General features: G+C 43.4%; 1 protein-coding gene across 4 annotated transcripts; it reads left to right on the top strand.

Moving 5' to 3' along the window:
• Positions 1-1,592: 1,592 nt before the first annotated feature.
• Positions 1,593-12,660, top strand: RBBP4 (RB binding protein 4, chromatin remodeling factor). Of its 4 annotated transcripts, none has more exons than XM_039511729.1 (12): positions 1,593-1,781; positions 3,182-3,326; positions 4,057-4,202; positions 6,626-6,799; positions 7,850-7,965; positions 8,073-8,251; positions 8,355-8,481; positions 8,605-8,682; positions 9,936-10,012; positions 10,117-10,174; positions 10,279-10,389; positions 11,570-12,660. In XM_039511729.1, the coding sequence occupies exons 1-12, from the start codon at positions 1,601-1,603 to the stop codon at positions 11,633-11,635; spliced, it is 1,458 nt and encodes a 485-aa protein (XP_039367663.1). In that variant the 5' UTR covers positions 1,593-1,600; the 3' UTR covers positions 11,636-12,660. The 4 variants fall into 4 exon arrangements, with proteins under 4 accessions (XP_039367663.1, XP_039367662.1, XP_039367665.1 ...); XM_039511728.1 differs by having other exon boundaries at positions 1,595-1,781; positions 3,179-3,326; XM_039511731.1 differs by having other exon boundaries at positions 1,604-1,781; positions 8,091-8,251.
• The last annotated feature ends 464 nt before the right edge of the window (positions 12,661-13,124 follow it).

The following is a 13,124-nucleotide window of genomic DNA, read 5'->3' as shown; positions in this document are numbered from 1 at the left end:
CCCTTTGGTCTGCCAGACACCAAGGGGTCTCACTTGTCTCCCAGGGCAGGCCATGCATCCTTACCATCTCCTGAGACTGAACTTCTGGGGCTTCATCACTCCCGCTACACACTGAGCTCTGTTCAGCAAGTCCAACTGAGACAGGGTCCTGCTAGAAACTTGTACACTCTTCAGGGATTAGTGCACTTTACCAAGTAATTACACTGACACTAACATAGCATTTTCAATACAGTAGGGTTTATTAGTCAGTTGGAACACAGCATAGGAAGTCCTTAGGTTAGCATACAGAAATTAAGGTTAAAACATAGTCCATTATGGTCAGCCCAGAGCACCAGCCAGGCAGTAGTGGACTCCATTTTCAGGGGTCTCTGACTTCATTCCTCAGTACCCAGGTACCAGAGCTCCAAGCTTCTTCCAGGAACCAACTCTTATGTCCCCACCTCACACCTCCATCCCTTTGTTCTCCAGCTTGGGCCTCTGCTCAGCTTCTGTGCTGAGAGGCAGAGACATCCTCCTCCATTTGGGTCATTGGTTGCTAGGTGTCAATGTCCTGATGAGTGGGCTTTCCATTGTTTCCTGGATTTTCCATTCTCTGCCAGTCCTTTTTAATGACACTCATCTAGTCCACTCAAGTGACACACACACAGTATGTACGGACACAAAAACTTTATAAAAACAGACACAGCTATGTCTTAGGCTATGTCTACACTATCACTTCTGTTGGTATAATTTATATCGCTCATGGGTGTGAATAAGCCACCCCCCAAGCAACATAAGTTACACTGACATAAGTGCCAGTGTAGACAGGGCTATGTCTAGTGTGAGTAGCCATAGCCTTAGCCTTCCCCGAGAGCAACCACAGTCCTTTTCCCTTAACTGGGTAGCCACACAAATAGGGGAAACTGAGGTACACATAGGATTCATAAAAATTTTAAAATTCCCACTTTGTCACACTGCTCATTATAGTGCTAGTGCTGGTTGTTGACTGGCAGGAATTACATGCAGGCTTTACCCTTCGGTCACTCACTCAAACGACCCCAATAGTGCTGGCAGACACGGCACACCTGTGCGGAGATGGGACAACCATAGCCATCGGGGATGGGACAAATGCATATAATGCAGTGCCAGGCCATAGGGTTGGATGGCGGCTCATCTGGAAATGGTTTTGGGGGATGGGCTGTCCATGGTCTCCACAGTGTCACCCGTGGGATGGGGTGCAATCGCTGATCCCACCACCCAGGATGACCCCAACTAATGCATGCACGTGGGGCTAGAAGCTGACAGTCATAGAGACATAGAATATCAGGGTTGGAAGGGACCTCAGGAGTCACCTAGTCCAACCCCTGCTCAAAGCAGGACCAATTCCCCAACTAAATCATCCCAGCCAGGGCTTTGTCAAGTGCGTGGTGTCTGTATGCAAGTGGCCACTTACTGGTTACTGGCCCTTTAAGAAGACCTGGGCGAGGAACAGGGCCCCGGCCGCCCTACATTGGAAAATGGCGGCTCCCAGGGGAACTTCAGCAGCACCTTCGCCACCCACGTGACCGGAGAGCGCGCTCGCCGCCCTCTGGGCCCGCCCTCCCGAGGTCGCATCGGCGCTATGATTGGCAGCGGGGGCCCGGCAGCGGGCTGTGATTGGCGGCTGATGGCGCGAAGGGCGCGCGGCGCTGGAGCCGCACGCAGGGGGCAGGAAACAATAGAGCGGCGGCTGGCGGGGACGGAGGGAGGCGAGGAGCCGGCTGGCCGCACCGCCTGCACCGACGCCATGGCGGACAAGGAGGGTAGGCGAGCGCGCGGCGCCGACGCACAGGCCCCGGCCGGCCTGGGGCCCTTCCCGCCTCTCCGGGGCGGGGGCCGCTCGGCCCCTTCCCCGGCCTGCGCCGGGGGGAGGGGCCCCGCTCCCGGTCCCCCCTCCCCGCCCGCCGTGTCTTCCACGGAGCCGGTCCCCTGGTGCGAGGCCGCCCGCCCCGGAAGGGCTGGGGGTGGGGCCCCGCTCCCAGGCTGGCTGTTGTGGAGGCGGCCCCTGGGGCTGGGGGGCGGGGTCCGGCTCCGGGTGGGGGGCAGGCTGCGGGCCCCGTGTCGCGGGCAGGGGCAGGCCCGGTCCCTCGCGGGCACCAGCGTGTCAGTTGTTGGGCGCGCGCTGTCCCGGGAGGCGCCTGCTCCCGCAGGGCCCCCTAGTCTGGGGGTGTCAAATGGGGGAGGGGGCGCCTCTCGGAGGTGCCCTTCTGGGGTTCACCACCGCCCTCGTACGGGCACTGCCGAGTTCCTGCCCCTGTGACTGTCAGGACCTTCCGCACCCTCGGCAAGATCACGCAAACTCCACTCACTCAGCTGCTTCCTAGGGGCTGGGGTATCTAGGGGCGGGGTGGATTTCTTCCCTAGCCTCCTGCTGCGGCTCTTTCTGCCCCTATGTGAGGTGATTCTCTGGGGCATGTTTGTCCATTGAAGAACTTCCTACCGTCTGCGTACAGGGGTTTATGATTTGTGATTTCCCCAAGTCGCCCTTATCTAGTAGTTTAACTCTCAAGGGCCCCCAAAAACTCCTCTCCTGCACAAATGGAAATATCTTTGCACAGTCTAGATTCTAACCCCATTTTTACTATTGCATTTTTATAAGATTCCTGGATTGCTCAAACCTAGGTAGTATGAAAGGAGGGAGATTTTGTTTTTAATGTTCAGTGAAAACACATTAGAGAAAAATGCCATTCTAAATGACAGAAAGCTTTATGCGTTACCTTTAAAGCAATTTTTAGTGAAGGGTGAGTTGCTAAGTAGATTCAACTCACCTGTCACGAGGAGATGCACAGGAATCTATTGGCTGACTTAGGGCTACATAGCCTTATTGGGGATATTTCTAGTATGAACTGAGCCTAGGCACTGCTCCTTTGTATTCCAGGCATATTTAATTTTTATTGCTACCTATATCTGTGTGATGAATTTTTATGTATTGGTTCTGGATTAGCCTTCTTTATCTGAAGAAAGAGAGGTGGTTGCATGTGCTGCAGGGGATTTTTAATCCAATAGTTGTCATTTTGGTAGAAGTATGGTCTATGTATCAGCAGTGTGACAGTGTAAGGCAGACAGCTAGTTGTTAAATGCACACTCGTTGTCTTGTTGCCAGCTTATAAATGTACTTGTCCATATTAATTTTGTGCATTTAAAAAAAAAAAAACTTTAGCAGCCTTTGATGATGCGGTGGAGGAGCGTGTGATCAATGAGGAATATAAAATTTGGAAAAAGAACACTCCTTTCCTGTATGATCTGGTAATGACCCATGCTCTGGAGTGGCCCAGCTTGACTGCTCAGTGGCTTCCTGATGTAACAAGGTAAATTGAGCTTCTTATTTTGAATGAGGAGGGAGAAGGTGACAGAAGAACAAATTTGTTATCACCTCTCATATTGCTGTGAGACTGTATAATTGCTGTCTTCCATGACCAGCTGTTTGTGCTCTTGCCTTATCAGTAGTGAGTTGAGGACTGTTATGGCGTGCAGAATGTTAGCCAATACCTCTGCTCCTTTTTGATTTAGAAATGAGCTTCTGTCTGACAGATTTTTTTTTTGCCTATATTCAAAATATCCTGTTTTCTGCTCTTCTCTCTCCACCTGACAAAAGCTTCAGAGTAAAAGTAAACAGTTTACATATGTCCATTGCCTGCTTCTTTGTCTGCACACAACCACTGTCATCCCCTAAATTTCTGAGCCAATTTATTTTCCATTTGCTGCTTGCAGAAAGTGCTGATGAACCTCAAGGTTTTACTCCACTAGCAGCTCCTTAGGGGTATATCAGGGACACTATAGAGGGGCAAAGAAAACAAGTAGACTTTGGTGCTGTGAGGATTCCAGTATAGGATCTGGAAGCAACCTTGTTTGGAGTGAGGGGATTTCCTATCTGAGTAGGAGGGCAGGGACAATGCTAAAATGAATGGGTGGTTGTGTTTGTTTTGTGTTTGTTTTTGTTTTGTAAGGGATAACTTCCAGGCAATGGTTCATTCTGATGAGCTGGTTACAGATGTATCTCTCTCCCTTGATTCCTCATGTAATTTCATTTTGTTGTAGACCTGAAGGCAAAGATTTCAGTATTCACCGACTAGTCCTGGGGACCCACACTTCAGATGAACAAAACCATCTTGTGATAGCCAGTGTTCAGCTGCCCAATGATGATGCACAGTTTGATGCTTCACACTATGATAGTGAGAAAGGAGGTAAGAGACAAATGAGATGAACAAAGTGGAGTTCTAATCTTTTTCTCACTAGCTCTTAGCCTTTTCTTAGCTTTGGGTTTGTAAAGTACAGATATAAAATTAAAAACTCTTACACTATTTAATCATCAGGAAAGGATTCAGCTTCTCGCTCATGGATTTCTACACAGTACCTCTGTAATCCATATGCTACACTGAATGAAATTTAATTTTCACTTAGTAAAATGTAACCTTTTTTTCTTGTAACAGTGATGAAAAGAAAGGGGGAAAGGTTTATTGCAAAATGGTGGGGTACAACTGTATATCCATTATGAGACGACTGAATTCTACAGGTTGTCTTTTACATTGCATAAAGTATTCCTTTGTAGTGACTGTTTTCTTAACCTGGTGAAAGGGTCCTTTTCCCCTGCCTTAGAGGGGGTGTAATGTTTCAGATGTTCTCTTTAGTTTGAATCCTGCTGTCAATATTTGTGCCAGCCCCTTCACAACAAAAAGGGTGATTGTACTTTGTCCAGTTAAATAGCCAAATACTTCGGGTTTGGATCCCATGTTTTCTGCAGCCTTGTTTGGCTGCCAGTGTTCCTACTTGTTATAAGGAATGGCTATTTTAGTCAGTTCAATCAATTGTTCTACATGATATAGATCATTCCCAATCCAGTTGTTTGCTGTGCACTTTCTTGCTAGAAGCCAGGATTGTGCAATTGGCATTCTGATCTTTGGACTTCTCAGTATTGTTCATGAACAAGATTCTATCTAATAAAATACTTTATTTTAGTATTTGTTTTCCAGAAATGTTAAATATCTGTGCTGCTTGTTTTCTTCTTTTCTCAATACTTTTTGTTTTTCATGATGGGTATGGAATCACAATAAAATTGCAAGACGTATTCAGATAATTGAGATGGGAAGTCTGTAGAAGTCTCTCTTCATCCCAAAACCTTTAATCGTGGTCCTAAAATGGTTTTAGTTTTAATTTAATGACTTTCACATTCGTGCCTCTTTCAAGGAATATACCGCACAATACTTGCTCTCAATTTCATATTCAGATGCTAAACACAGCTTCAAAAAGGCTATCACTGAATTTTTTTAGTCATCTGACTTTTTCTATAACCCTGATATACTTGCTACTACTCATTCTTCCACATGAGGCAGTATGGCCTATTGAACTGAGCACTAGACTAGAAGCCAAGAATGCTTGACCTAATCCTAGCTGTGGCACTAATGAATGCCTTGTCTAAATGCCCATGGCAAGACCTCATTTTGTGGCCTTGGGCAGGTTGCTTAATATAAGCTTTCTACCTCAGTTCCACTCTGTAAAACAGAAATCTGTTTTCTATTATTGTCCATTTATCTTCTATTTTAAGCATATTTTTATTAGTTGTAAATGAGTGGAGCATAAACAAGAACTTTGTTTAATTTATTACAAGAACATTGACAAGGAATGTGAACTTTGTTACTTATTTTTAATGTCCCAGTACTGTAAAGTACATTAATCACAAAAGAAAACCTTGCCATTTTACTGAGAGTTCAGTTGATAAGATTTATTGAATTGATAATTTCAGAGAAAGTTTAAAATTTTTAGATAGGAAAGTCTCATTTTTTGCATTCATGGGCCAGATTCCAATGTGGTTTCATTATCATTCAGAAATGGAAGAGAAATCTACTGTGAATCCATTCATAGGAGTAGGTAGATTGATGCCAACACTGTGGAAGAGAGGTCAGGAACTCTGTCCAGGGATTCTGTCACTCTGACATCTTTCTCATCTCTGGTCCCCTGCTGCCAGATCAATGGTGGTAGGTCCTATTCTCTTTCCTAGACTTGGGTTGCCTGCCATATTTTTCCTACAAGGTCCTGTATCTTCCTCAGGGAGCCTTGGGGGTAGGCTGAAGGCTGCATTGGTCCTGGCTGCAGAGGCAGGCTGAACTGTTGAACAACATTGTGCTGTAGCTCCAGGCCTTAAAGGACAATATTATGCTTTGTTAAACAAAGTTTGGTACCATCTAACTGGGCAAGACTCAGACTGTTGTGTTTAGGAACAGATGTGTTCTAATCGATCTCCCAACATACATTACCTATTTGTAGAACAGGCTCTCTTAAAACTTAGTCTTGCACCTTCACCAGTAATACGCTTGTCGTGAGTTTCTTAACTGAAATAATTAGCAAAGGGTTCTAGTAATAAACTGTCTTAGGGGTGGTTTGGGAGCTAGCTTAGAGTCCTGATGTATGGATGTAACAACAACAAATGCATTTCAAAATGAAGTATTCGAAAACCAGCTTCTCTTGGCTTATTTTCTGCGAATATTGCTTCAGAACAATGTATTGTCCTGTAACCCATGTGGATATTTCTCTGACCTTGTTGAGTTCTCGTATTCTGATTTGAATGACCTGCTCAGTTCACTATTAACAGCTATCTGTTTCTTATTTCCAGAGTTTGGAGGCTTTGGATCTGTTAGTGGGAAAATTGAAATTGAAATAAAGATCAACCATGAAGGAGAAGTGAACAGAGCACGCTACATGCCCCAAAATCCATGCATCATTGCCACAAAGACTCCATCCAGCGATGTCCTGGTCTTTGACTACACCAAACACCCCTCTAAACCAGGTGTCTGTAGCTCTGTCTCTTACCATAGTCCAAAGTTGAGCAAAATTCTAGTGGATAGGCCTTGTGAATATTTTTTTGGGGGTGGGGTGGGGGAGTGGTTAGAAGAAAGGGTGAAACAGCCCAATAGAAGCGTAAGAGTTTTTGTGGGATACATCTTGTTTTTAACTCTTAGAATTAAAACTGACTTTTGTTTCTTGCGTAGAAGACTTCTCCAAGGAACTAGTTGATGTGTGCCACCAGTGGCTGCCTCACTGCATGCTTTGTCATGTCTTGTTTAGAATGTAACTTTTAAATATTTATGTATTGGCTGAATGGAGCACCACTAGCAGTTCCTCACTAAGGCAGTGGTGGGAGTTCACCTGTTGTGGTAATGGAGGATGCTCAGTGGCCAGTTGGAAGCTGTTTTGTTTGCTAGGTGGCTGAGCTGCTGTCCTGGCTAACTGCAATGTAAAATTATCAGCAAACAGCCTAGGCAAAGTTGGGAGGAGTAGCCTTAAAAACTAGTTTGGACTCTCTCTTGGGAGAAGCAGAGGAAGATCATTGCTAATTACAAAATGAGTGGATTTTGGGAGCTTAATTGAAAACAGACCCTACTAATGCAATAAGGAGAATTACCAGAATAGTAATTGAGGGTTACATTGCACCATCCAGCCTGACAAATTACTTCTTGACTTACAGGTTGTAGACAGGGAGCAAAGACTGTCTTTATGTTTTTACAGCACCTTAGAGTAATGGAACCCTGATCCAGAATGGAGCTCCTCAGTAATAAATGTTTGAAATATAATTCCTCCTTTTAGCAGCTAAAAAAATATTAGTTCTAACACTTTGCTTTAGCCTTGTAGATTGTCTTGGTGCATTCTACTGCTTTTCTTAAAAATGAAACGGTCCTACTGCTGGAGAAAATAATCAAGAGACTAAAGTGGGAATCCTATTTAAAATGTGAAAGCAACGCTTGGGGAAGAACCACAGAATTCTTGTTATTGTGCTCCATGATGGGCTTGCATTAGTGGAGTTATTAGGAACTGAAGTTTTCTGACATTACCTTTGCAGACCCTTCTGGAGAGTGTAATCCTGATCTTCGTCTTCGTGGACACCAAAAGGAAGGCTATGGACTATCATGGAATCCAAATCTGAGTGGGCATTTGCTTAGTGCTTCTGATGATCATGTGAGTATTGTAAATGAATGTAAAATGCCGGCTGTGCTTTAGTTGATTAACTATTGCTTTTTTGGGGGTGGGTGGGGGGAGGTGAGGAGAGTTCCTCTATCTTAAAGATACACTTTTTCTTTAAGACCATCTGCTTGTGGGATATTAGCGCTGTTCCGAAGGAAGGTAAAGTGGTGGATGCAAAGACCATCTTTACAGGGCATACAGCAGTAGTGGAAGATGTATCTTGGCACCTGCTCCACGAATCTCTTTTTGGATCTGTTGCTGATGATCAGAAGCTCATGATGTAAGTGGGTAGTATCCTTATTTGTAAAGTTGGGGACGTTCCCCCTTTCTCATGCCATTGGACAGAAAAAGTTTATATCCCATCACGTTTCCTTTCTTTGTAGTTGGGACACCCGGTCAAACAACACCTCCAAACCCAGCCACTCTGTGGATGCTCACACAGCTGAAGTGAACTGCCTCTCTTTCAATCCCTATAGTGAGTTTATTCTGGCTACAGGATCAGCTGATAAGGTATGGTCTGTCTTGAATGTGGACAGATGACATCCCTTAAGCTCATGTTCACACAACTATATATTGCTAACTCTGCTAAAAGTCTCTCTTGACTTAATTTTATTTTTCCATTTTCTTGAATAGACTGTTGCTTTATGGGATCTGAGAAACCTAAAACTGAAGCTGCATTCCTTTGAATCTCATAAAGATGAAATATTTCAGGTACAGTAAAATATCTCTTTTATGGAATTACTTTGATTTTTGTTTCCTGCAGTTGAGGACACTGACATCCTGCACAATATTAAAATTCATCCATTTAGTTCCTTTCTTTCCACTGTTTTTAGTACTAAGGATATTAAAAACTTTGTGATTCTCCCCACAGTAACTAGTTGCAGTGAGGAGCTCCATAGATAGTGAGCTCTCTAAATGTGGGAGAATACCAAACCCTTAAGGGAGTTAATAAAATGATTGGCAGACTGGAACAGGTTAGATGAGAGGTAGCTTTAATGGCCGTTCCTCATTATCACTAGAAGAGTGAAATGTTAGCAATACAGAGTACAAATAAATTATTCATTGTGGTAGACAGAAACAAGGCAGCCTGCTGAAACGGCTGCAGCATGTTCATCATCTGGATTTGTCCCTCAAGGAAAGCTGCACCTTCATAGAGTACAAACTGGTGACCAATAATGGGGATCTTCAGGATCAGCTAGAGACAGGGAGCAATTGGGAAAGCAGGACATCTTTTTAGACAGACTAGCATCTTCAGCATCAGAAGAGATGGCAGGTGAAGATAATTGTCCAAGAGCAGCAAAATGGAAGACTGATTTGAAAGAAAAGAATATGCAGGGGTTTGTTGGGTAAGATGATTGCTATCATTGAGAACTATAACTGCTTCTAAATAGAACACTTGATGGCGCTTACATGCACTGTTGGAAGATATGTGCTTAGAACCCTATTCTCTTCCCTCAACCTCTGGCCCAGATATCAGATTAAGTAGTATTCCCAGGAATAGTTTGTTTTCCAGTTGGAGGCAGTAACTCTAGTATTTGGGCTGGTATAAACAGGATTGTGGGATTTATTCCTTTTCCCTCTGTTCTGCTTTTTTTTTTGTGCTCCATGTAATCTTGCCTCCTATTTCACATGAGTGCATGGTTTGTGTAAGTGTAACCCTTGGAGGATACAGTGTTTTTCAGTAAGCATCCCACATGAGAAGGAAGATTGGATGTTGCAGCTCCCTGGAGTCTGAGCACATCACCTCATTCATGCTTTTTAGGCATGCAGTCATGAGTGTTCACAAGCCTCTCTTCCATGTAAAAGCATTATCAATGGAAAATTCATATTTTGAATAAATGCATTTACATTTTGAAGTTGGAAAACTGCATTCATGAGATAAAGCAGATGTCTCTCCACTAACTGTCTCACGCATCGCTTCTTAAGATTCATCGCCTTTCTGATGTGTGCTCTTACTTGTGCAGGTTCAGTGGTCTCCTCATAATGAAACTATTTTGGCCTCCAGTGGTACTGACCGCAGGCTAAATGTCTGGGACTTGAGGTAAGTCCTAAACTGACAATGTTACTTGCTATTGTCTTTCCTGAATCAATTCCCTTGTGTCCTATGAAAAATCTGTTTACATTTTGTTCTTGTTTCTACTACAGTAAAATTGGAGAAGAGCAGTCCCCTGAAGATGCAGAGGATGGCCCACCGGAGCTGTTGGTAAGTTTCCCAAACCATAACACTGGATCTGACATGCTCTCCATCTCTGCACTGTAGACCTGAATGCTCTGCCCTTTTTGTTTTTGTTTTTTCCCCAATACTAGTTTATTCATGGTGGTCACACTGCAAAGATATCTGATTTCTCCTGGAATCCCAATGAACCCTGGGTAATTTGTTCTGTATCAGAAGACAATATTATGCAAGTCTGGCAAATGGTAAGGTTCTCTGTGGTTTGTGTGTGTGTGGGGGGGTGTTTTTTGTTTTAGTGGCTGTGTGGGAAATGACACTATCTCAGATCTATTGAGCAGAGTAGAATTCCCTGCTCTGATACAGACTTGTTGTGCAGCCTTCGCCAAGGCTGCATGGAAACACTGAAGTTGGTTTAGGTTTTGTTTGTAAAAAAACAAACATTAAAGAAACTACTTCATGTCTCTCAATTCCAAAAATGTGTGTTTTTGGGAGGATATAAACATTCCCTTCCAGTATTTGGAACCTACACATTATATTAGTGTATGAGAGCCAAAGGAGAAGTTGAAATCTGATCGAGCATTGTCCAAAGTGAGTGAAATGCTTACAAATGGTAAATAGAATAAATGGGGCTAGGGGAATTTAATTTTATATTTTACGTAACTCCAGTTAGAAGCATAGGAAAAGAAACTAGTGTTTTTAAGTGACTTATACCCTGACAGTTGCTTTTTCAACTTCTGTTTATCTACCCATAAATGGGTGAAATATCAACTTCGCAGGGGCTTTGGTATGATAGTGTTGAAGATCTTTGAGATCTTCTGAAAGGCACTTACTGAGTGTAGAAAAAAGTTTAAAAAAAAGGGGGGGGGGGGAGGGTTCTTTTCCATATATTGTCTTTAAAATACAGTGGGATTCTCAGCGATCTTCACTTACAGTTAAGGAGGCAAGTCCCTAATTGTGTATTTATGTACAAACTACAGTCTTCATAATGAGCTTTTGTTTAAGGAAATACTGTGGAAAACATGACCATTACGAGACGGTTCAGTCGTATTTATAGTAACACTTCTGTAAATACTAAATGGCCTTGAGGGATCTAGGATGAGAGCTCAGTATGTGGAGATGAGCAACTGCTAGAACTGCAGTCCTTGGGAGTGCTCCGATTGAATCCCTTTAACTCGGATGAATGTTGTCCTGTTAAGTGCAACAAAGAGTCCTGTGGCACTTTATAGACTAACAGATGTATTGGAGCATAAGTTTGACAAAGTGAGTATTCACCCACGAAAGCTTATGTTCCAATACATCTGTTAGTCTATAAGGTGCCACAGGACTCTGTTGCTTTTTACAGATCCAGACTAACATGGCTACCCCACTGATACTTGTCCTGTTAAGTGTTTCTCCAATTCCCCATCCCCTATATCTGTCTTGCAGGCTGAGAACATATATAATGATGAAGACCCTGAAGGAAGTGTGGATCCAGAAGGTCAAGGGTCCTAGATGACTGACCTTTTACTGTTTTTAGTCCTCTTTCCCTCTCTTCCCTTCCAGCCCTGATATTGACTTAACACTGGTTTTGAGACACACATAGACTTTTGTGTTCAGCCTTCGTTATGTAGATACCATCAACAATGCTTTTAACTCCAACAGTGAGGACTCTGACTTAAGGACTTGGCCAAACTGAGCTGGTACTGTGCGATAGCTCTTTGTTTAAATTTCCTACAGAAGCTGCTTGTGTATCGAACTGGCCTCAGATGCCTTCATGAAGTGGAAAAAAAAACTCACTTTTCTTTTTCTTCTGCTTAAATGCTAAAGCTGCAGGTTTTTCTGGCTAACTTTAACCAAGGTTTGAGGGATGGAGCCACCTAAGCGTGTGCCTGAGATGATGCAGTTCATATGTTGCAAGAGGTTTTAATCTGTGAGCAGTTGATAAGTGGAGAGTGGAATCTCTTGTCCTCTTTTTTTGTTAAAACTCAGACTGTCAGGATCCTTTTAGTCTGCGTGCCAGTATTTTCAAGTGCAGATTCTGACTTCAACCAGAACTAGAGTTCTTTCCTTAATTCTGGGTTTTCACTTTCTCTTCCCCCATCCTTCCCCTTCTGGTGGGCAACACAGAATTTTGGATACAGTAGCTATTCCTGCAGATCATTGTTCATCACCCATGTAGTTTGCTCTATTGTGTGTTCTTGAGCTGTGTTTTCATATTATTTTCTTTCCTTTCTGTGAAATGGTTTTTAAAACTTGGGACCACCAAGTTGTAAAGTTGTATGTTTTTACCAGGCTGATGTACCACAGATGGCATGCCCAGTAATCTGAAAACACCATTGGTAGTTGGTATATGTAAAACAAAATATTAATTAAATGTGGATGAGCTACTTTATTTTGTTTTTTTTAGGAGTTAGTCCTTGACCACTAACTTCTGCACATCTCCCACTAGGGTGCCCTGTTCCACCAGTAGGCTGTTACTCTCCATGACTAATTATGTGTAAGTGCTTCAGATGGAATAAATTGTTTTTCTACATAAATGGTGTGCAGCTTTTGATTTTTGTGTGTGTGTAAAGCTTATCTTCAGGAAAAGTGCATTCTCAAGGTAAAATTGTACCTCTTACAATAGAGGTGCTTTCTGAGCAGTAGTGTGTGGAGGCATTATACCTTCTAGGAGGTGCTTTAAAAGGTGTGACCCGCAAATGCTGCCAGGAGAATGTTGGTGTGTAGGAGCCCAGTACCATGGCTTCTCGACATCAACCTCTGGGGCTATTAGCATTAGCAGCAGTACCACATATTATCTTCTCTGTGCCCCCTTCAGCCAAAACATGGCTGTGGTGATAGGGGAGGAATGAAGGGTGCTTTCTTGCCCATTCCTTCTAGAGTACATGTACAGAGCTATCCATAATTTAGCCTTTAGAAAGTTCTTCTGTTCACACCCTCTCAAGGACAAAGTTCTAATGGTGTGGCAGCCTTGGGCGGGGAGAGTCCAAAATCTTGATAT

The sequence above is a fragment of the Mauremys reevesii genome, linkage group 23 (assembly GCF_016161935.1).
Source record: "Mauremys reevesii isolate NIE-2019 linkage group 23, ASM1616193v1, whole genome shotgun sequence".
NCBI lineage: Eukaryota > Metazoa > Chordata > Testudines > Geoemydidae > Mauremys > Mauremys reevesii.
This window is presented reverse-complemented; position numbering and strand designations above follow the sequence as displayed.

Coding starts and splice junctions, on each gene's coding strand:
- RBBP4 (XM_039511728.1), top strand. CDS start 1,601: ATGATTGGCAGCGGGGGCCCGGCAGCGGGCTGTGATTGGCGGCTGATG. Junction 1,782..3,178: donor CGCCATGGCGGACAAGGAGG/GTAGGCGAGCGC, acceptor AAAAAACTTTAG/CAGCCTTTGATGATGCGGTG. Junction 8,683..9,935: donor ATAAAGATGAAATATTTCAG/GTACAGTAAAAT, acceptor TTACTTGTGCAG/GTTCAGTGGTCTCCTCATAA.